General features: G+C 40.5%; 1 protein-coding gene across 5 annotated transcripts in view; it reads left to right on the forward strand.

Annotated features, from left to right (window-relative positions):
• The window catches only part of DUSP16 (dual specificity phosphatase 16), a 63,445-nt gene that overhangs the window by 35,066 nt on the left and 4,519 nt on the right, over positions 1–23,860 (forward strand). For all 5 annotated transcript variants that reach the window (XM_038155121.1, XM_038155119.1, XM_038155122.1 and 2 more), the window contains 4 exons: positions 1,072–1,210; positions 13,325–13,488; positions 19,960–20,119; positions 20,804–20,927. In XM_038155121.1, the coding sequence (XP_038011049.1) occupies positions 1,072–1,210; positions 13,325–13,488; positions 19,960–20,119; positions 20,804–20,927 (587 nt within the window). The remainder of the gene's footprint in view (positions 1–1,071; positions 1,211–13,324; positions 13,489–19,959; positions 20,120–20,803; positions 20,928–23,860) is intronic.

Genomic DNA, 23,860 nt, shown 5'->3' on the forward strand with positions numbered 1-23,860 from the left:
AATTAATAAAAAAAAAAACCAAACCAACAACCAAAACCCAACAAGATTAGAGGACTGAATTTAGCTGAGATGTTACCTGATCAAAGAGGGTATTGGTTACTACTGTGTTTATCATTGGGAATCAGTGGCAGAGTTAAGGGGAGTGATTTAGGAATTACTCAGAAAGAATGTTCTCAGGATTCTTGTGTGTCTTGCAAAGCACAGTCTCTCAAATGTATGTAACTAAGACAGGAAACATTCTCTCCTAAACTATGAAGGATTCTTAAGGGTCTGTGTTGCTTGCTTAGCAAGTGGTTATTTGGTTTGCAAAGAAACTGCCTCTCTGTCAGTCCTGGCTCCTACTTGCTGTTTAAAGGGCTTTTCATGGGGGTAGTTTGATTTTGGTGTTTGTTTTGTTGTTTGTTTATTTGGGAGGAGGGTGTGTGGTTTTCTCCAAATAGTGTTATCAGTGAAAAGAAAATAGTTATGCTGTTTAAAAGTAATGTGTATCTGTGTCTGTGTGTGTCTTTGTGTGTGTGTGTAGGGGATATTGTGGTTTTTTTTATCCATTGATATTTGTTTCACATGTTTTGGGTACAAAAATAATCTACTATGTTCTTGCTTTGACATGTTAAAAATGAAGCTTTTTATTTTATATATAAAGTTGTGCAGGTAACCAAAATGTGTGTGGCTTAGAGGCAGTTTAAGGTCTCTTTACTGTTTATGTACAAAACTCTCAGAAGCAGAAAGTGAGCTAGGGCCACCTTCTCAAAAGCTCAGCTTCTAAACAAATTCACCATCCTAGCTGAAGGTAGAGCAATTCACAAGTGACATAAAATTACCAAATTATAGAAATTCATGGAGTGGGTTTCAACTTGCAGCAAATAATCAATTTACAAACTCTCCAAGGAATTAAATCTGAGAGGCTTATGAAGTATAAAGTAAAAACTGTTTAGTGAACAAGTGCATAAGAAATCTATATATCTGAACTGCTCTTATAGCAAGTGTGTGGGAACCCTGATGGAGGTGATAATGTGGGGCTTTTAATCATCTTCCTCCTTCCTGTTTTACTCTGAGTTCCTTGTGTTTCAGATTGAAATTGATTGCAAGCAGGAAGTGGTGGTGTATGACCAAAGTTCTAAAGATGTGACCTCTCTCTCATCTGACTGTTTTCTTACTGTGCTCCTGGGCAAACTGGAGAAGAACTTCAGCTCTGTGTATCTGCTTTCAGGTAAGATGTAACAAAAGAAACCCCTTTCAGGTGACGTGTACCAAAAGAAACCTCTGAAACACTTGAATAAAGAGAAGAAAGAAAATGCTGTTGGCATAGCAGACCTGTACAGTTTTGCAAGTGCTGGTATAAACTTCAGTTACAGTAGAGACTTTTCTGTAGTTCTTTTTGCATATAGGGACACTCATAATACATGCACTGCTTAGAAATTGCATCTTGCAGGGGATATATATTATACCATTACTCTGTGTAAATGGACATGGAGCAATGCAGAGGTTTTTAGATGCATATGTCTTCTACTTAGGGTCAAAAAATAGTAAAAAAAAATGGGCTTCCCTGTTTTTTAAGTATTGCACATGGTAGAAAGAAAATCTCTTCCTTACTGAATTGGTAACTGCTAAAATAAGAACAAAGGAAATGATCTCCCAGAGTTACAGAGATTAGTTTGTATGACATTTTAAACTTCAGCTCCCTAAGTGGTAGCACTTTATTTAGGTCTTTTTCTTCACCCTCTTTTTTTTTTTTTTTTTTTTTTTTTTTTTTTTTTTTTTTTTGTGGTTTTTTGGTTTTGTTTTTGGTTTTGTTTTTTTTATTCTAAATCCCAGGTCAAAGAACCTATAGAAATTCAATTCCTGATAACACAGAATTTGCTGCTCTCAGCATGTTCTAGTGCCATTATTTGTCATGGAAGAGCAGACAGTGTTCACAAGAAGGAGCAAGGAGGGGCATGAAGTAGATCCAAGGCTGAAAGAAGAGGGAATGACAAATTTAAACAGGAAATCCATTGCAGTGACTGGATCAGTGATCTAATGAAGTGTACACCTAGTGTCTGAGCAATGCTGAAACACAGGGCCTGAATAATGGTGAGAGAAAGGAAATAACTCCTGAGAGATGCTTCCTCTTAGCTACAGGGTTTCACTACAGTTTGTAGTGACTTCACATGACAGTGAGAGGTTGTGGTACTGGGAAAGCTTTTCTCAACTTCTTTTGAAAGTGATTGCAGAGAAAGTGAATGATTTCTGCACTTGGACATGAGTTTGGTGCTGATGTGAGCTTTACTTACAGTAAGCCAAGTGGGTTTTGCTTTGGCTAGGGTTGGAGATTTTGTTTTCTTTGCCGTCTAGGTAAGAATTACACCTGTGGGTGGTGGATTACAGTATTAGATTAAGTAACTCTTCTTACATATGAGCTACCAAGAATTGTATGGTGTGTAGGCACAGTAAATGCTTAATGCAGAAATGCTGAAATAAGTGGGCAATACTCTCTTAAACTGAAAATTGTTCTTTGAAAAATAAGCCAGTCTAGAAACAGTTAGTATCTCCTCAGAAATCCTTTTCTTGTTCAAATTCCCAACTCTGCTCAGCTGTCCTGAAGCAGATTACAGCTCCAGGCAGGAATCAGACTATCCTCAACTTAATTTCCATGACAGAAACACCTCTCTTACAACTGAGAATTAGACCTCATGGCAGGGAGGTGTTGGGGAGGGGCCAAGCACACGAAAGTGTCACGAACTTCTCTTCCTCTCACTGTTCCTCACTCGTGTGAGACATGTCTTTGATCTTCTGGCTCATCTGCTGGACCCTGTGAACGTGCTCAGAGTCTCAACTCTCAGACTTGCCCGTGGCTCTCCTAGGAATGCACAGGACTAGGAAGGGAATATGTTCCCAGCTGTTCCCAGCTTCCCAGTGCATCACCTGGCCAATCACCAGTTGCATGTATCGTAATGATACTGGGAGAAATGGTTTTCTTTTCATTTCCAGCATGTGGTCATTTTCTGTTCAAGATGAAAATGTTGCCTAAACCCCAAGCAGGATGGTATGTACATGAGCTGAGGTGAACTTAGCCACACACACAGCTGGTAAGGGTTAGTTTGGGAATCTAATGTGTCAAAATCCTCCTTATAAGAAGCAGGACTTCTGCTTTAGTGTGTCAAATGGCAAAGATCAGGTTTGAGAATTTCCTCTTATGTTTGTTTACATAAGAGGAAATTTGTTTATATTTTGTATATTTGTTTATATATTTGTTAATTTTTGTTTATAGTTAGGATGGGGATATTTATGAATGCAGAAACAACTGATGGCTTTAAACCAGTGGAAGAGGAGGACAAGGAAAAAAGGGAAATATAAGGAAATCATTTACTACTGATCTGTAACAGTTAAGTGCTTATTTCATGTGCTTTTTTTTTTTTTTTTTTACATCTCTTAAAAATCTAGCTACTCAATGCACACACAAGAAACCTTTTAGGATGTGGGGTGAAGGAGAATTGGGTGAATTCAGTGTTGCAGAAAGCTCCTTGGAGTTTATTGATATGTGGCTGTAGGAAACTAGATAAAATATGTTGTCTCAGCAAGCTGATGATGAACTCTAATAAATGTTTATGGCCCATAATGAGGGCAGGGGTCAGTGTACTGTGTAAAAAAAAAGGAACCTTTGGACTTGAGTTTTCCATGTGACACTAAATCTGGTTTATTTAAAATAGTGACCTTAAATAAACATTTTGGGATAGGAAAATATTTTTTGTTGGGATAGAATAAGGACTATTTAACAAATATCTGAAATTCCTGCCTCCGTTCTTGTTAAAACCCCCCATTACTGAGCACTCAGTAAGGTGGTTTTTTTATTTAGGTTGTGCATTAAGGTGTGCTCTGCCCTGGAGGTTGTTTTTGATTGAAGTAGCTATTGTAAAGACCTCAAAGGAACCCTTACTAATTAGTTTAAGATCTTGATATAACCTCATAAAAATAATTTGGTGAGGAATGTTTTCAGGAATTAAATGTTCCATTTGGTACTTAATTTTTAACACTGCACAGAATACTGACACCAAGGGCTTAATTCTATTCCCATCATGGCACCTTCTACTCTGACTTAAGTAAGATTTAAACACAGGGATGTCACCTGATTCCTTCTCATAGTTTGAGAATTGGATTTACTTGCAATGTAGTCCTTTTCCTAGTTAGTAGTGTTATGATTTTCCTGCCTGCTCCGCAGAAACAGTTAGGAGAGACTAGTGATTTTTGTTTGAATGATCATTATTGAGGCAGTAAACATCAAGAGCCTTGATTAAATTCTGTTCCACTTTGTGAATGGAAGCATTCACATTCTACTTTCCTTAAATACTTGTTCTCCCCTGCTTTTAATCTGGCTTAGTTCTGCTTGTTCAAGCACAGATGTCTTCATGACAGTTACCTTTCAAATGTTTCCTGTGAAGAAGGTGAAGCCCAGCTTTTTATTTTGTGTTGATTTTTTTAACTTTGTGTCTGTGTGTGTGTGTTCAGAATACTTTGTCTAAATGGAAGGTGTTCTGAAAGACAGGGAAAAAACCTAAACAAAACCCTTTTATATGTACAAATTGTCATTAAAAACTGTCACAGCCTAACACTGAAACACTGTGTGCCTCCCTCTCAAAACAATGGTTGGTGGGGACTTGTCTTCTAATCTCTTGCTACCCTTCTGCCTATGAAAAATATCAGTAGTAATGTGAGGTAGTGGATTCTTCCTTCACCAGAGCTCTCTGACAAACTCCTGCAGAGCACAAAGGAGTAATAAGGAGAAATAAATACGTTTTTGGTTTTTTATTCAGTGACAAATGTTGGGGTCATATGCATGGACAGTGAAGGGCAGCCTAGGCAGAATGAGTTCAGTGAGATTGGACAAAGGTCCTGGAAACAAAGCAGTGAGTGATTACCCAGGGAGTGTGGCAAAAGGTATGTTTTTGCTGAAACTTCCCAGTTCCTTGTTTCCCCCTGACCCGTCCCTCACCTGACAGGGTGTGTATACCAAATGGAAGACTTGCATGGAAGATATGAGAAGGAAGTAAGTCAGGAACTCTTCTTCAGTCTTCTTTATCCTGCCATTCATTTTAGAAATATTTGCAATTGGAAGCCCATTTAAAGAAATCTTTAGTGTAAAAATACTGAAGTATCTCTGGTATATTCACCATTGTGTTGTCTTACTTGCCTAAAGAAAAGCCTAAATAAGAAAAGTGCTTTCTCCCTGCTTTATCTCCAAGGAAGCATTCCCTGTGGCAGGGGAGCAGGAAATCTGAAGAACATTCTCTTGTAGGTAGAGCTGGTCATTTCCATGTGCTGAAGGGACCAGGGCTGTTACCCAGGGCTTTATTCCCAGTTTCTGCAGTCCCCTATGTCAAGTAAGGGTGGTTCAGTGTGGACTGAAAGAAGGCACAAGGTTTGATAAAGTCCTGGCAAACATCCTGGCACCTTTTAACATTTGGATTTGGAGCTTTATAACTTTCAGTTGTGGCTTACTGATGTTCTGAGTGTTTCCTACATATAAGCCTTTGCAGAGTACCCCAGCACACCTTAAAATGGTGGTGTCATCAATTACAATAATCAGGTTATCTGAAAATTGAAATAAGTACGGTGTGAATGAGCTGTTAAATTTCCTGCCACCATTTGGAGGAGGAGAGATTACTGCACAGTGATGCCAGCTTTCCTGAAATTCTGACTTCCATTAGAAGGAAGCCTCTACTGAGAGAGGTACAATCTTGCTGAGGGAATGCAGTATTCCCCAAGTGGTCCCATAAACCCATGGAGTACAGCCAGTGTTGGCAGAGAGGAGATGGGAGTGAGAGAGGAGCTTAGCTCTGGATCACCCCCTTGAAAAGTCTCCATCAATTTTTAAGAGAGCCTAGAAAAGCAAGCACCCTTGGCTACAGCCAGGCCTCTGACTATCCTCCCACCATCTGTACTTAAAATGCAATTTTCAGTGTTCATTTAGTGCCATAATTGTTTTAAGCACTTGAAGAATGGGAGTAGGGTTTATTACTTTCATATGTGTATCCACTTGCTGTCTTTTGAGAGAGAGCAAAGTTTGAATAAAGTAGAGCTCACATAACATTTCTCAAACCCAAGAATAACTTGTTAAGTTTGCTTTTGTTTTGGATACCTCTGGATGCCTGTGAAATTTAATTGACTGAAAGTATGGTGAAGGTTTTTTGGTTTTTTTTTCCCTTAAAGGCAGAAAGGGCGAGTGAGGGTGTCCACTCTGCTCTTTGTACTTGCCATGCCACATGGAATATGGCACTTGGGTGGGATGGGAAGCTTGACCCCATTCTCACACATCTTCCCTTCCTTGTTTGCTTAACCTGCCTATTAACCTTGTCTTACCAAAGGCAGAAACCCTCCAGGGCAGAGAATTTACCCTGCTACTGTGCTTGTAAAACACCTGGAATAACGGGGCCGCTTTCTGAACACCACTGGAATAAAAACACCCCTGGCTTTCCCAAAGTGTGAAACCTTGGATCCTGTGGAAGGACTGCCCGTGGCTGAGGAGGGGGGACAGGAATTGGGATGGGAGCCCTCCCAACAGGGCTCTCCAGCCTGAGCTTATGTAATGGAAAATGGCACGGGTCCCTGCGGAGCGGAGCTGGAATGCGGCAATTGTAGTGCCTCTGGAGGTCTGCGGCTCGTTTAAACAGAGTGGAAACATTGCAGATTCATAAAACTTGTGAGTCAGAAAGTTTACAGCTTTCCTTCCTTACGGCAAGGGAGGAAAAAATCTATACTGCAGCTTTTAGATAAACATGTTAATGTTCAACAGGAATGTGACTGGGAAAGAGCACGAAGAGCCTCTGAGGCAAAGCAAACTTAAAACTTCGGGGTTTGTATATTTTGTGTTTGCTATAGTGCTGTTTGATTTATTTCTTTTTAGCCTAGTTTTTGGTAATGTTTCCTTACTGCCCTGGCACTAATCACTATTTACAGTAACAAATTCTAAATTGCTATTTAGGAGAGGAAAAGAAAGCCCCAAAAGCTAAATATGAGTTATTCCACTGAATGCCTTTGGTGAATACAGGCATTTGGTGAGGCTTACTTAAAATCATAGGGCCTAAATATTATGTTTTAGAGGTAGCTGCAAATTTTCCTGCTTTTTTATTCTTTATTTCCTTTAAAAGGTAAAATTAAATGAAAAAGGAAAAAAAAGTATAGCAATATTCCTTTTTAAAAAGGGATAGCAATATAATATTTAGTAGTATGTGGTTATATAAAATTGTGAATAATTAGTGCCCTTAATGAAGAAAAAAATTCTGGATTAAATAAAGGTGAAATTGTCTGTTAAATCCACAAGCTTCATATTCTCCTTCTTGCAATGCTGTCTGAGTACATGCATGTAGTCTTTAGTTTTCTGACTCATCACTTGGGTCTCGGACCTTTTCCACTCCCTGCTTTAAAATAATGGGTTTTGATGGTGAATTAACACTGATGTACTGGCAGACAATTAGGTCTTGTGGGAAAGGGAAGGAGGTAGCTTCTAGTCTATTTTCATGAATTAATTGAAGAAAACCAATTTCTCCCTTTGGCTTTTTCAGTACAGTCAGAATCCAAAACAGGGGAGAAAGGAGCAGTATCTGATTTAAATGGCACTTCAGAAAAATGCCAGCTTACTCTGTTACCAGTGTGCCTTGTCTGTGGTCTTTTCTAGCAGACTCCATGTGAAAAAAGGACACATCCACTGTCTCTTACATCTCCACCAGGAGCACCACACAGGATCTTTCTGTGCCTCCTGGGTGAGGCCCATGGAGCTGCAGGGCCAGCTGGAGCTGCAGGGATGTTGTATTAAACACTTCTTAGGCTTTTCTTAGCCTGGAGTTTTAGGGAAGCCAGGCTCTTAGGGGTTGCCATGCTGTCTGTGTCTCTGCAGTCACTCACAAAAGACGTTTCAAAAGCTCATCGGTCAGCTTCAATAAGGCTTGACAAAAGGAGTCATTAAATGAAAAAAAGTCATCTAAGTTCTAGTGAGCTGTATGAAATGAGCACTGGTACACTGCAGAGCCTCAAATTAGTGTCTCTCCCTGAAAAGCTGAGCTGGGAATGGATTTGCTGGTGTGACCAAGCAGCTCAGGCTGGAAGCATGCAAGGATCTGCTGTGAGATGGGCACTGGTGGCAGGTGGGATTCCTTGGTTCTGCAGCCCCTCAGTTACTTGGATGAAAAACATGTTTATGTAACCTGAAAGTGGAAAGCTGCTCCTCTGGTCTTTGGAGTTATTCTCCATTAGTTGGAGAAGATGCCAGAGACTTTCACCCTGGTTACCACCTCTTCTCCAGCTGCATCTCCTCTCCCCTCTGCCTTGGCCACACTGCCAGGCTCTAGGGCTCAGAAGCAATTGCTGGGGTTCTCCATCGAGCTGTAGCTGGCCAGGCTCACTGCAAACATGTGAAGGGATGTGAACACCTCTTTTCTCACCTTTCTTTCATTCCAAGTTAGGTTTCATGACTGCATTTACAAAGAAATAGTACAAAATCCTCATGGCACAAATGCACCGTCAGCTTGTTTCTACATTCTTAACTGTTAGGATTTGTGTATGCATGGAGCTCTCACCTGTGCAGGAGTTGTCTCTGTACTTGGATGGAGAGTTACACTGAAAAGACAAGTCACACCTCATGGTAAGGTCCCCTCTTTTCATCTCTCCCTTTCCTCCTTTCCTTGCAGAGATGTGGAAACTCAGAGTTGCCCCTCAGCTGTTGCTCTTCAGATTCACACACAAACTTGACCCACCTTATCTGTGCAGCACAGTCAGATCTCTGTTCCTTTGTCTGCTTTGTCAGTATGCACATGCCCGATTAGCAAGAGCAGCTCTCTCTAGATGATTAAGGATAAAAATTCTGGTGTAAATATCTCTGCAGGCACTTGATGAAAAGGAACTTGGCTGTTTCAAGAATTGGCTGTTTCAACAGTAGAGTCATGAGCAACTATAAAGAGCTATTAGAATTGCCTCCTGATGATTTTTTTTCCTATTTGTTAGAAATACATGTAATTTGAGAGATAGGATGGATGTATGAGGGAGCATCTGTGGTCTGTGAATGAGGAACAATGCTTGCATTTTGAAAACTGATTTTGTAGTAACTGATGCTTCTATTTAACCTTTTTGCTCTTCCCTGGGCCAAATCAGTACTTGGTATGTTCCCTGTGAATTTGTCTTGTCTAATTATGGTCACATCTCTGAATGGTTTGACATCCCATTGAAGGAAATATAAAGACCAGGAGGAAGAAGAGAAATCAGTGTAACATGGAATGAACATAAGAACCATCCACCTGTCCTGTTATGGTGTCATTTAACTGGAAAGGTTTCATTAAATATTGGATAAAACCAATGAAATATGATCTGCACTTCACAACTTTTTACGAAGTGTTCAATCCAGACCTTTGGGGCTTAGCTGATCCTTCCTTTGCAAACCTGCAGAATGGTTTGCAGAGCTCTGTCCATGATTGCAGCAGGGCAGCTGGCAGCACTGGAATGCTCCTGCTCTGTTTCCACAGAACGCAGAGAAATGAGCTGCTGTAACTGCTTGCGCCTCCCCGGAGTCATTCCTCTGGATTAATTTATGATTTGTGTTTAGTGGTAGTTAAACTAAGTAATCATAAGGATCTGGATTGACTCCATTCCCTCAGTGAAAGGAAGCTCTTCCCAAATCAACAATATTTCTCTATCATTTGTTGCCTCCTGATGTCATATTCTTTCCCTGCCTCTTCCTGTTTCTAGCAAAGTTAATTGGGAATTCTGTTTATATAAGGACTTAGACAGTGAATCTATAAGGAGGAATAACTTTTACCACAGCATTTGCTGTAACTTTTTTTCATCCGTTCTGGTTTTGGCCCTGTTTTGTTTCCTGAGTTGGCTGAGAAGGGAGCTGACACTTCTGACGCCAAGATTCCCCTAAAGATCATACCTTTATGATCCCAGCTGTGCTTAGGGAAGCCTTGATCAAAGGGAAGTTTGTGGTCACTGCTTTGCAGAACCATAGCAACAGGGCAATCAAGTAGTTCCCTGGGTCTTGCCAGATTTCTGCTAATGGATGTGGAGGCTTGTAAGCAAGAAACACTTTGCTGTAAGGACTGGGAGGTGTTGGGTTGTCCGCCACACACAAGCGCTGCAAAAGCAGAGAGCTTTTGGCACCTTGACATGGTTTTGTAGAGACATCCTGTTGAATGTCAAGAGAGCTGTTTCAGCTCAGCTTACCACTAAGAATACAGAGAACCTGTGTGGTTCAGAGCTATTGAGGAGAGAATATTTTGGAGTTATTTGTCAGTCATGTATTTCCAAGGCCCAGTGACATTTATCAAAGAATTCAGTGAAACTCTATTAACCCAGCAGCTCTGTTAATGATGTGTGGATTTTTGCTTTCCTCCCCCCCATAGTCTCAACATGCTCTTGCAATTGATTTATTATTCACGTGAGGCTGGAGCAGTGGTGGGAGAAAGGGTGTTATTAAAAGCTAGCTCCAGAAGAAAAGTGTATTTTCTCTAATTAAAAAAAAAACCTGCACAGTGCTGCCAATGTCCCTGTTCCAACTGAGGTAGGTAACGAGATTTAAAGGAAAAAAATTGCCTTCTTGCAAAGGTCATCCCCAAATTATGGAATTTGAAACAAAACCTGTCCCATTTTTCTTTTAAGGCTCAATTTTCTGTTCTGCATTCCTACCTGTAGACTAAATTAATTTTCCAAGTGTTTAAGGTTTATTTTTTGAAAACTGCTTCATTTACAGCAGAAGTGTACAGGTGGTCTGAGTGCTTAAAACACTTTCCTCATAAGAGGCTCCTCATGTAGACTGGTTATCGAGTTCATCTGGGGAGCCACCATCTGTGTTAGAAAACAGAAACATTTGAGATAAATGCCTTTTCTCTATACATTTTTAGGTGCTGAGGGTTTTTTTTTAAATAAATTTCCCTGTGTATTTTAAAAATATGTGTATTTTGTAAGTTAATGCAGGCAAATAGTGATGAGTATAGTTCTTTTGAACAGAAATGAGTCTCATAATGCCATGACAGCTCAGAGATTGTACACGTAGATGCTGTTGTTCCAGACCCCTGATAGTTTGTGGCAGTGAAAGAAATTGGTACTTAAGCAGGATGCATATGTGAGTGTGTCTTCTTGGTTTGGGATTTGCTTGCTTGTGGGCTTTTAAAGCAATTTTTCCATCCACATTGACCTGGAATGGGTTTTTCATATTGGGAAGTGCCATAAAGCAAAGCCAGATTAATTGAAAAGCCACTAGCCTTTTCAAAACCTGGTCATAGAGGATGGCAGGGAAGACAGCTTAATATTTGAAACAAATCACTGGGTTTGTGCTTTCTCAAATCAGTTCAGTACAGATACCAACACCAGGTTAAAATATACTCAGAGGAAAGGAGAGTTCACTTGGTGCACATGTAAAGGCAGGCAGTATATCAGACTTTGAAGATTTGAGAGTTTTGTGAGTGTGATTCACGTTGTAAAGATCCTGAAGCAACATGTTACTAGGAAAGCATGAGTAGAAAAGATGAAACATGACTTTGAAAGGACGAATGCCATGGAGGAAGTATTGAAGCATCTAATCTTGAATCTTTTCAATTGGCCTTGATAGAGTCCTGGAATAAAAATAAAACAAAATAAAAGAATGCTCCTTATCTTAGGATGACAGAGCATGGGTTCCATCTCCCCAGAATCTCAGGTGTTTTGCACATTAGCTTCTTGCCTAATTTCTTGCCACAGGTTTCACACAGAAATGAGACCAATCCCATGGTAGTTGGGAAGACCTTTTTTGCTGAACTTTTCCCATGTAGTCTTTTGCAAAGATAGCACAGATGTAAAATCCTTTCTTCTGCAGCTTCTTTGTAAGGACTTCTCTATTTCCAGCCATGTCAGTGAGAGGATCCACAAAGCAGCCAACAACGCTCCCAGAAAATAAAGGATAAGCAAATGAAACCAAGGCAAATACATGATTTCCTCTTCTTCACTATCCTCTCAAATAACTGCTTAAATTCAATCTCAGAGGTATATAGGGCCTATAAATTCAAGGAATGCTTCCTGTAACAGAAAGGAAAACATTGGGCCATACAGAAGAAAATTTAGCAAGTGTGTGAGAGAATTGTTCTGCAAACTCTTCCTCTCATTTGATGGGACAAGCAGGATCTGTGCCCCTGATGGGCAGTGCCTTAGCTTGTCTCACAAAATAGTCAAGGTATTTATTTTATTTGTTCATTTATTTATTTATTTATTCAGGAGACTGAGCAGGAATTAATTCATAAAATGTTTACTCTAGAATCTGCTTACTGGCTTTTTTATTAGATAAAATGGGTTGTTACACACTATTGCCTTGGTATTCCAACAATTACTAATGATACAGATTTTAAAATGCAAAGAATAAGCATAATTCAGGCAATGGTAATGCAAGCCCTGGCAAAACAGTACATTAACTTATTCCTGAGTAATTTTAATTCACATCTTCAAATTGTAATCATAGTGAACATAGCATTTGGCAGATTGAGCATGTCAGTGCTTCAATTCCTTGATGATAAAAAGGTGCTCTGTTCTGAACAGGTTATAATTACTCTTCCTTCAGTTAAAACTCTGCTCATCTGGGAGGAAAGAGCTGAGGATTTTCACTGTGCTTTGCAAGTCTTCCCTCTTCTTCACCTCCCCCACTTGAGATGGAGAAGCCTTGGCTTGATGTGGTTTTGAAAGATGAAACTTCTTCCAATGTCCTTGATGAAATACATTAATTGCGGAGCAGCACACAAAATAGCTGCAGGATTTTAATTAGTACTGTAGGATTTTAATTAGTAATGTAGGATTTTAAAAGTTAACATTACCAAATGCATATTAATGGAGTAAACATGACTTTTTCTTAATGAGCTCTCAGTATAAAGCTGATATGGGAGAAGGAAGTGTCTAGTAAGCATCTTCTAGGGTGGAGACTAAAAGGTGTGCCAGCTTATGGTGTGGTGGGTGCTGTGCCTGTTTTTCTGAAGAATCATTTCCACATACTAAGAATGGGAAGAAGCATCCAAAACTTCAGAGAAGTGGAGGGAAAGAAATAAATATTCCAGGCAGAGTGGGAATATGAGCCAGGCCTTTGGTGCCAATGTATGGTTCCACAGAATGTTGTGCATTTCTTCTCATATTCTAAGGAGTGAAAAACCAAGGATTATTGTTTCCCATTTTGTCTGGAGAACCACAAAGCTGACCTAAGGAAAGGCACGTGCACAGCTTCTCTGCCAAGGCTTTCCTGCTACCCCTCAGTGCCTCCCCATGTCCCATGCTAAACGCTGCTCTCCCAGAACTGGCACGAGCACCACCATGTTTGTAGATTAAATACCTGCTCTTCCTCTCACAGGTGGATTTGCTGAGTTCTCCAGCTCTTTCCCTGGTCTCTGTGAAGGAAAATCCACACTCATCCCTACTTGCATTTCTCAACCCTGCCTACCTGTTTCCAACACTGGCCCAACTAGAATCCTGCCTCATCTCTACCTTGGGTGTCAGCGAGATGTCCTCAACAAGGTGAGCATTCTGGGAGCCATGTGGGTCACTGGATGTCCTCAGTGAGATGTCCTCAACAAGGTGAGCATTCTGGGAGCCATGTGGGTCACTGGAAGGAGTATCTGATCTCCAGGGATCTTCCATCATGGGGCATCGTTACAGCTATGAAACAGCAGCAGTGGGGGCAGGTAATGCACAAGCCATGGAAAGCTGTGGGAGATGCAGTGATCCACGCACGATGCAATTAATCTGTGGGTCATGTAATATGAAACTTGGGTGTCTTTCTCCTTCGTGCTGGGGCAGATGGAATGGTACATTCCTCAGGAACCTATCAACCAAACCATCACATCTCCATGACAGCAGGTCAAGTGCGTTCCTGTCACAGCTCTGACCAGCTTGTTTTGGCAGGTTTTGGAGGTTGACACAATTATATTCATGGTTACAGCAGGACAAAGGAAGATTGTCTAGTTTTAGTATTTCCTTCAAGTGTAAGGAAAAGACAGCATTTAAACACCATGAATTGTATAATAAGGGATTACTGCAAACAAATCTTTGAGCACCCAATGAAATCAGTGGGGCTGTAAAAATGAGCTTTTGTGGTCGCACTGCATTAAGAAACTTTTACTGTTTCTATGTAACTTAAATTACTAAAAATTAGTAACTTCAACTCCTAAAGAATAGCAAAAAAAATTATATACCTAAAATAGTCAGCAAAGTTATCAAATATAGCACTTGTAGGATGCTGGACTATCAGATGTCAAAGAGAGATTGTCTCAAATTTCCAGGGGTCTCTATTCCTATGTGTATCCACAGATGTTTGCCTCCATGAGGAGCCAGCTCACACTGCTTCCATCCTGCACCTTGGGTCCCTTCAAAGGGAATTTTTATTCCTTGTGCTGCATGTGGCCTCTTGCCTCCCATGCTCTCTGACACTCCTATTCATTAGTTGAATCCCCAACAGCCTTCATAAGCTGGCATTAAATGCATGGATGGGGGTAGAGGGAAGGAGTGCTTCACCCTAGAATTTTGCCTTAATTATGTGCAAGGCTTATGTGTATGATTTTTTTTATCTGCATACAAACCTTAAGCCTATAGAGCTACCATAAGTAGTCCTGTAACTGGATAAAATTTATGTACTTTGACCATTTTAATTTTCACTTTCTACTTCTTTCAGTTTCTTCTACTTTTGCTCCATCCCAGTCTGGCCATTAATAGGCTATTTTTCACATTTTTTAAGGGGATTTTTGACACACAAGCAATAATGTAGGAGGTAATTATGGTTTAGCAGAAAGCACAGAAATAGAGGATAGTCAGCAGTCATTGCATCTACTTTGTCCTTTAAAATCTTCCCTGTCTTTACTGCCAGGTAGCAAGTCAGCCATTCAATTCAGTGATTCACTTATGATGGATGTCAGAGCAGCTTATGACTCTTCCAACCACAAAAGTAATTTATGGTCCTCCAGACAAAAGACAGCAGGAACTAAGTAATTAAAAAAAACCCCAAAAACTTCTTTCAGTTGATAAGGTATTAGATGTTTTTATGCTGTTTGTGTCAGTGTGGCTGCAATCTTGGTGTCACTTCAGTGTGGCTCAAAAGGAACCGTGCAGCTGTAGATACTTTAGAATTAGTGCAAGAGCCCCAGGAGCTGGTCAGATTTGTACATCTTCACATGTTCTTGGGAATGAAAATCAAGGATTACTGTGTTTCCTGTGCTGTATGGAGAACAACATAAATGATAGCACACCACCTATTCAGCTGTTGAGGAAGTTCTTACCACCTGGTGTCATCCCTGACAGTCAGTGTTTTGGAAGTTCTTCCATTGGTGATGTCTTATATTTTTTACCCATTTTTAGGACAAATACAAATCTTTTGGTTTTGTAAATGTATTTTTTTTTGTACCTTTTCCTCTTTCTTGGGCATGTCACTTGCTGGCTGCACTAAACAAGACCTGAGCACCAGTGGCTTATCCACATCTTCAGATTCCATGTTTGCCTCTGGAGAATGCAAAATGGTTTCCATTTTTAATATGGGAAAATACTAAGAAGCTGTGCAAACAAATTACAGTTTCTACCTCTTAGAAGGCACTTGATGTTTTCCCCAATACCAGCAACTCCCAGTTTCCTGGGTTTCATCAGTTTCTGGATTTAACTAAAAGCTACTGGTAGCCACACACTGGCACATTAGAATCACAAGCTTTGGATCTCTGCTGCTCTTCCTGCAACATGCTTGGCTTCTGGGAAGCCTGGGTCCTTCACAGGGGCTTTGGGGAGAGCAAGGAGCATGACTGACTACACTGATTGCCCAGAAACACATGGCAAAAAATCTGGGAAGTAAAAAACATTCAAAAGCAGAGGGCCAGAAATAAAAAAACAAACCAAGAAAAAAATCAAAAAAAACCCACACTGAAAAACCAAAAACAAACAAAAAACCCTCACCAAACAACAACAAAAACCAACCAAACAAAAGCAGGGTCAAGTAGCAAAATGCTGTGTCTGTTAGGACAGTCCAGGAGCTGGTAAGTGGCTATGTTTGCAGGCTCTAGTTTACTGGCCTTGCTGGGGATACTTAGGACAGGAAGTCAGCTTTCTGCTAAGATTAAAATAGCTCTCTTCTATTCAAATCCAGATTATTAAAAAAAAAAAAATGCTGAAAAATTCCAGTAAGATTCCCCAAACTTATGATGTAGTTGTATGACTGACCTTATTTTTGCCTTCAAGTGCTGTGAGTTCTCATGATTCCTTCCATTCACTGGACATACCAATCTCTCTGAAATGAAATAATCTCAAAAATATCTGCAAGAAACTCCTAATCAGCACTACAGACCTGATGAACTAAAGATGTGAATTTTCATCGGGTTTTATCAAGATGAGCTTATCTCTTCAGAATCTTTATAAGCTTATCTCCGAGTGCCTGAGTAGGGAAATGCTTCTGTTGTTGCAGAACAATCTGGATGCATGACCTTTTCAGAATACTAATGCTATTTACCATTAATACCTCTGCTGATAATGCTTTATTTAGGAAAGATGCACAGCCACAAATGCTTGATTTCTGTCCTTTAGCAAAACTAATGATTCATTTAGGAAAATCGTCGGAGAATTTTTTAACTTTTTTGCAATTTCTTTCTAAATGTTTAATTCTGAAAACATTAATTTTTTTTGCAGTGTTGAAATGCTAAAATCTCCCTAAGAGTTCTAAGAGAAAAGTTTGCTCATTTTGGGTCTCAGTGTGCTACACTGTGGTTATTTTCCTGTGATAGACTGGTGGCATTGCAAGACATTACTTTTACAGAAGATCTTCCTTGCTCTTGAGAAAGAGAGGAAAATTGCATTCTAACCTACATAGGAGTGACAGTGTCCTTTCTGAAAGTTAGTGTGACAGAAAGCAATCTTTAGTGTGGTTATGGGCTTGAAGGAGCTTCCTACTTACACCTCATGGCTTGTGCCAGCATTTAAAATGTATAACTTTCTGCCCTCCCACTTGCATAACTATTCTTTTTTTCCAGACCTGGATTTTATTTCCTGGAACAAAATAACATTTTAAGGTGCTATTAATTTTCAGATTAAACAAGTAATAAAATGTCAATAAGCTTACAAAAGAGCATTTACCTTCTTTTCACAGAGTTGTTAGTATTAGGATTTCTGCATCTTCCTCCCATCGTAATTCACTTTTTCCTCTTGGGTGCCTTACAATGAAGGCACTGTTATGGTTATTACACTGGAGCATGTCACAGTGGGAATGATTGATTCTTCAGAACAGAAGGAAGCATAACTTCTTTCTTTAGCCTCAGCCTGAAAGACAAGCACTAATATTTTGGGGTGGTTTTCTTGGCTCGTAGATTTCGGACTTTGGCGTCTGCAGCCTTCTTGTTCCATATGAATAATCAATCCTACAACAAAAACCTGGCATAACTGTGACAGCTGGACTGTGCAGCCCATCAATGGTTATGTTTTAAAAGAAATAATAAGGTTTTCTGGCTTTCTATTCTTCTCAATTCATCACCCCCCCTTAGCTATGTTCTTAACAAACCTGACCGAGGCAGTCCATTTGTTAGTGAAAGCTTCACCACCCCCCTCATCCTACCTGGGAATTCAGGACCCCACGTGTGCTTTGTGGATATTCCAGTTGCTCCTCGCTCTCCTTCAAGCAGTGACAACAGGGAGTGAGCTGTTTGGGGTCAGTATTTCAGCCCAGTGACCTAAAGCCAGTAATTGTTTCCCAGGATTTGCTGCTGAAGAGCTTTGGGATCCTGGGAGGGAAAAGCTGTGTAGTTCAGGACAGTGAGGTGGGGATGCTGGGGATCAGGGGTCTCCCTGGCACATTTAAGATACTAGGAGTCCAGTTAGTGCCCTGTGCCAAGAATCCCATTCCCACTACCTCTCCCCTCTGGATAATTCCCAATATTCCTGTATTTCCTTACAGCACTCCTGCTTTTAGGCATGTCAGTGTGTGAGAGTGAATCTAGGCAAGGAAGGTGCAGCAGCAGCTGTGGAAGGCACGCAGGGCTGGAGGTGCTTTAGCTGGGGGACGTGAAGGAAAGGAGAGGGGCAAACAGGGACATACTGGAATTTGTTGATGAGAAGCTGAGCTATACTGGGAGTCTGACCCAGGAAATTAGCAAGGCAAGAAGCACCAAGGCTGACAACTTACCTTGACACATACAACCCTTTTCCTTTTTTTTTTTTTTTTTAATTTTTTTATTTTGACCATTGCTGCAAATAATATTTCTGATTATTTTCTTTGCAAGGAATTGTCCATCTCCTGTTCCCCTTGGATGGGCATGTTCATGACATAATACATTGGTTTAATCTATTGGTTTAATGTGCCCATGCATGTGCTGGTGTGAGGGACTTCCCATGAGAGGTTGGAGGAGCAGTTCATTTTGCTCCAGGCAACAAAAATCAGCTCCCTAGCAGAAATTCATGTAAATTCCCTGTTTACAACCACTGCTTTGGCTGGACCTTGTGCACTTTGCTCTGAAGTGACTGAAGTAGATTCCCTTCTCCCCTGCAGCTCTTTCAGGTTCTCACTCAGCATTTAATTTATGCATGGATATCCCTGTGTCTGTGTTCATCCCTTCTACACACGCTGTGCCGTGAGTGTGGGGTACCAGAGCTCAACATCACATGTTAGACTGCTCTGACTGAACAAGATAGAGTTCTGGCTCTTCTGCTAAATAAACATCTCCCTGTTTCTCCTCACTAAAAGATGTATATGCTTGCAGAAAGAATTTGGGGAAGAATCAACCATTTGGCTTTGTGACTTTGTATTTTTCTGCTGGTAGGTCTCCAGTTGAAATCATCAGTGTAAGAATTTGTTCATGCTGCTGCTCCTATGGATTGACAAACTTTATTATATATCTGCTATGAAAGAAAAAGGATTAAAACCAGATTTTGGGTTGTTTTCTTTTTCTTAATGTTTATTTTGAGGTAAGAGTTTCCATAGAAATCTGGCCAAAAGCTCCCCAGTGTTTATGTTCAGTGTAAGTAGTGTCCAAGCCTAGTATTGCATGTCACTTACTGCCAGATCCTCTCTGAACCGTGGCAGTTTGATAAGCATTACTCTAGCACGCTAAATTGCTTTTCTGTGTCAAGATGCTTCCTTGGAGGAGACTGGATGGCTTGTGGTGCAGCCATCTCTACTTTTCCTGTACTTCCTCCATTTGTTTTTGTACTGAGGTGCTCACTGCACCAAACTACTGTGCACAACCCTGAATACCGTGCATGTGGCGAGATGCAGAAAAGAGGTGCCTCTCTTCTATTTCAGCCATGAAAACTGACTTACTTAAAAAGCCTTGTGCACCCTTAAATGTACACTGAATGTCTTTGCTTGTTCCTGTGACATTTTTCTGAGGCAAGAGGCCTAGAGACTGAAAACTGAAATTGTACATCACAGAGCAGGACTCCTGTAAAATGCCACTCAGTGCTGTGTGGAAATGGTTTAATTAAAGATCTTAATCTCTTTCCTTGAGGTTTTGAGAGAATTTTGCACATTCCCTTAGAAACAAGAAACTCCTGGACTTGAGAGGTGACTGCAGGAGGCATCCATCTCATTTCCTATTTCCCACCAATATCTGTGATGGGGCAATTTCAGTCCTAGATATGTGATCTGGAAAACACATATTCAGGTCAGCAAGCTGCATGTGGGAAGTGTTTGTTGTCAGCTTGCATGCTGAGAATTCAAACCAAAGTAGCAAAAAGTTCATTCTCTTGGAAGTGATGCTTCAGAGTAGCAGAAGGTATTCTACCATTACTTCTGTTCTTTGTTAACTTTGTTTTTATGGGATGTGCAGGCCATACATTATTTGGACACACTAGATGTCTCATTAGAAGTTGTTAAAAGAATTCAAAGCTGAGGAGGTGTCTTTTTCCTAGAAGAATGTCCCTTACACAGCTAGAGCAATTCCAACACAAATTTCAGCTTGGTCTTTAGCTTTGTAATGTGCCAAAGGTACTATTTGACTTTTCTAGGCCTAATCTTCCTCTCTTTCCCAGGAGCTGATGCAGCAGAATGACATTGGCTACGTCCTGAATGCCAGCAATACTTGTCCAAAGCCTGATTTTATTCCAGAATCCCATTTCCTCAGAGTGCCTGTGAATGACAGCTTTTGTGAGAAAATTTTGCCTTGGTTGGATAAATCAGTCGATTTTATAGGTGAGTAGAAAATTTCAATTCTCTCTCTCAAACAGTGTTTGGGTTCCTCTGCGTGTCTGCTGTGCTGTTTTGGCTGGAGAAGCCCCGAGTTCTTTCCGGGTAGTGTGAAAATACCCTCAGGATCTATGGACATGATCAGCATCACTTCATAAGCACAGGAGCAAAAAGTGGGGAGATTCTGCCCCTGCCTGTTCCTGCATTACAGAACAAAGACTCTTCAGAGCTGCTTTCAGGCAGCCTCATAGACGCCTGATGTATGTCTGCCGAGAGCGGGTTAGAAATTTGGACATACAACTTTTGCCTTTACCTTTGGGAAGTGAACTAGCCATATTTGAACTGGCCAAATTGTTCCATCGTGAATGCTTGCTTTTTACTTGCATATAAAATTAGAGACAATCACCTTTCCCAGACATCTAAATAGGGCTGTTTATGTGCACATTAAAATGAGCTATGCTGTGACTGCAGGATATTTCCTGTGTGTAGTCATGCTTTTTCTATACTCAATGCTACTACACAGTGCTAGAGGAAATAAGTGAGTTTTGTTTCAAGCTTCCATGAGATTTGCAATTAGCAGTTCAATTGGAAGCTTTGAATAATTTTCAATAACAGTGCTTTCTTTAAAAATTTTTTATCCTGGTATGATGCTGCTGAGTTTGACAGTTGCCAATTTCTTTTGCCATGTAGAAAAAGCAAAAGCATCCAATGGCCGTGTGCTGGTGCACTGTTTAGCTGGGATATCTCGCTCTGCCACAATTGCCATTGCATACATCATGAAAAGAATGGATATGTCCTTGGATGAAGCTTACAGGTAGGGACAAATCTTCCCTTCCTACTAACTCTTGTGCCTGTTGCCCTCTTTTTAGGGTGGATGATAAAATGTTCTATGACCAGGGGCAGAAGTAGATATTTTATCTGGTAGCTCACTGGCCACATTTGTTTTAAGCATAGGTTTCCTCCAGAAACAAATTAATGGTATTGAATAGATATCAAACAGCTAATATTAATTGCCCGCTGCAGAATGATCTTTGAACCAAGCATGCAAATACATGGAATGTAAACTGCCTATTCAATGTATGTGTCTTGTCCTGCTGCTGGCCAGGATGGGGTTAATGTTTGCAGTAGCCAGGAGAGGCATGGCCATGACCTGGAGGTAGGGTCCATTCTGAGGCAGGGTCAGGTGCTCTGGGGCTTCCACACGGTGTGAATCACTTGCCTCCTTTCTCACTCCCTCTGTCATTACTATGGTGCTGTTAGTGTTCATTTTCTAATCTCAGCACTGTTCCCAGTAAATTGTTCTTTTCCCAGCCCATGTGCCTCCAGCTCTCCTCTCCATCCTGCTGCAGAGGAGCAGTGCATGGTTTGGGGGTGTTTTGGTGGGAACATGGTTCCTGAACCACAGCTGCTGGGTACAAACACACATGGGTAACAGCATCTTGTGAGCCACAGGGACAGCAGAACGGTCAGGGCTGGAGAGAACCGAGGATATTTAGAGCCACACTTAGACAAATGCTGGGCTGGATCTGGCTCCTACAGTCTGGTAGTGCTCACAAAGAGCTGCCCGAAAGTGAAATGCCCAGGAATGGAGAAAGCTTCTTTGTTACTCTTGAAGTCAACCAAAAACTCTGTGAGAAAGCATTTTGAAGTATCACTTCATTTGGCGTTCGGTAATATTTGTGGAGACCTCCTTCCCCTTCCTCCTTTACAGACACTTTTTCTCTACTTGGATTGTGAACACTTTCCTACCCACCAGGTGTCTTGGCTGACTTCTGTATTTACTTTAACCAACTGCTTTGTTGCGTTGTACAGAAAATGATGATTTTGTTTTGATGGGCTCCCTGGCACAGCTAGTGCATCACTGTAAGGAGTTCTGCAGAACCAGTTTGAGTAATTGCCCTGGAGCAGGGGCAGAGGAGCCCCTTTGGAATCACCTGGGTGTGATTCCAAACCACCATCCCTAAAACAGGGATGAGGACAGAGAGATGAACACTGGATACTCCCATGTGGAGCGTGATTTCCACAGAAACTTTTCTTTTAAGCTGTTGAATGTTACGTGTGCAGTGAAAAAACTGCATGCAAGAGGTGCCTGAGCTACATCTCTCTCCTGCTGTGTTTGGACACTTCCCACATTTCCTTACTAGAGCCTGCTGGGAGCTTGGTGTTGTGCAGGAATTTCAACGTGGAACGGGTTTGCTTAAGAAGTTAAAGCTCGGTTTTTCAGGTACAGATAACAAGCATGAATTACAGTCAGTGTGCACAGATACTGTGCAAGGTGTGAGCTCAGTGAAAAACCTGCCTGGTCTCAGGCTGTAGTGGCTGAGGGCAGAGCTGTAGAGAACTAAACGCTGCTAAAATGCACACACTTCAAGGAATTTCTTCAGGGAGCTTCTAAATTCCTCCATGAAATCTCTGCATTAAATTCTAATTTGTATCTTAATCAAAAGCATGAACAGAGTGTGAAGGATTATTCCCACTAAGTATTTTTCTCTTAGGAGTAAGCAACTGCTGTGAAATTTAGATTATATTCCATCATATTTCCTTTGATATGGCTCAGGGAGAATCCTCTGCAGAACATTTCACTCATTGGTTTGGGATCTCTTGTTGGCCAAACTTAAAAGAAAAATACTTTTCTTTGAATTAGTGGAAGTCATTAGATAAAATGTTTGTCTGACACTATTACAAAAATAAAAAGGTGATACTATTACTTGAAGCCAAAGTCAAAGAAAGAAACTTTTAAAATCTTTTAACAGACTATTTAACAGAAATAAACATAAGAATTAAACATCATACATATTTTCCAATTCGAAAAAATAATGCATATTTTGAGATGAAAAAGCTTGCAAAGCAGGGGATCCAGCAGGCTTTCCCTGCTCTTTTCATTTTTAAAAAATTCTAGTTTTAAATCCAAGACTGCCTAGTATTTTGGAGAGAGAGGAGAAAGTGGAGATGAGGAGAAAGTGAAAAGAACAGAGTGTTGGGGAGGCTACCAGAACACAGGCAAGAAGGACCTTCCTTTAATAATTAACCCAAGTACAACAATTTTGACTGGGAAAAAAAAGGAACAAAGACTATGAATTCCTGGGAGCAAATTGCAAAAAACCTTCACATCAAATGCTAGGAGGACAAACTACAGAGTTTTTCCTGAGGAGACTCACTAGATTTCTCCATTTGCCAGTGTTACACTTCTTGGTGGAAGTTTCCACTATCAGCCTGTGCAATCTGATATTCCAGGTCATAGTGTCAGCTTGACTACTCCTAGGATTGTTTGTTCTCTGGCAAATTAAAAAAAAAAAACAACAGTAATAAAAAATGCAGGTTTTGACATTGTTCATGTGCTAGCATGTACACACATACACAAGTATGCCTTTCCATTTTTCTCACACTGCTCTTAATGACTGCACACTCATCTTCTGTACACTTCCCCAGAAAGGTTTTATTTTTAATAGTATTTAGTTTTCCCAGTGACACATTACGTGTGTGTTTGTACTAGATTTAGCTCCTCAAGGTTTCTTCTCTTATTAATTCTCTTGTCGTCTGGTTAAGCATAGTTCCAGGAATGTTTCTTAAAAAAAACAAACCAAAAAAACCCCCAAAACTGGAGATGGGGGGATTTGGGCACCTCTGTTTTGCAGCCTGTTAAAAGCAAAGTACTTATTTATCTGTATTGCAAATCAGACAGGTAGGAAATAAGTATTTATATTTAACTTTGAAATAAATAGAAATCATGTGATACAAGTCTTTTGT

Source organism: Motacilla alba, chromosome 1A (assembly GCF_015832195.1).
Source record: "Motacilla alba alba isolate MOTALB_02 chromosome 1A, Motacilla_alba_V1.0_pri, whole genome shotgun sequence".
Taxonomy (NCBI): domain Eukaryota; kingdom Metazoa; phylum Chordata; class Aves; order Passeriformes; family Motacillidae; genus Motacilla; species Motacilla alba.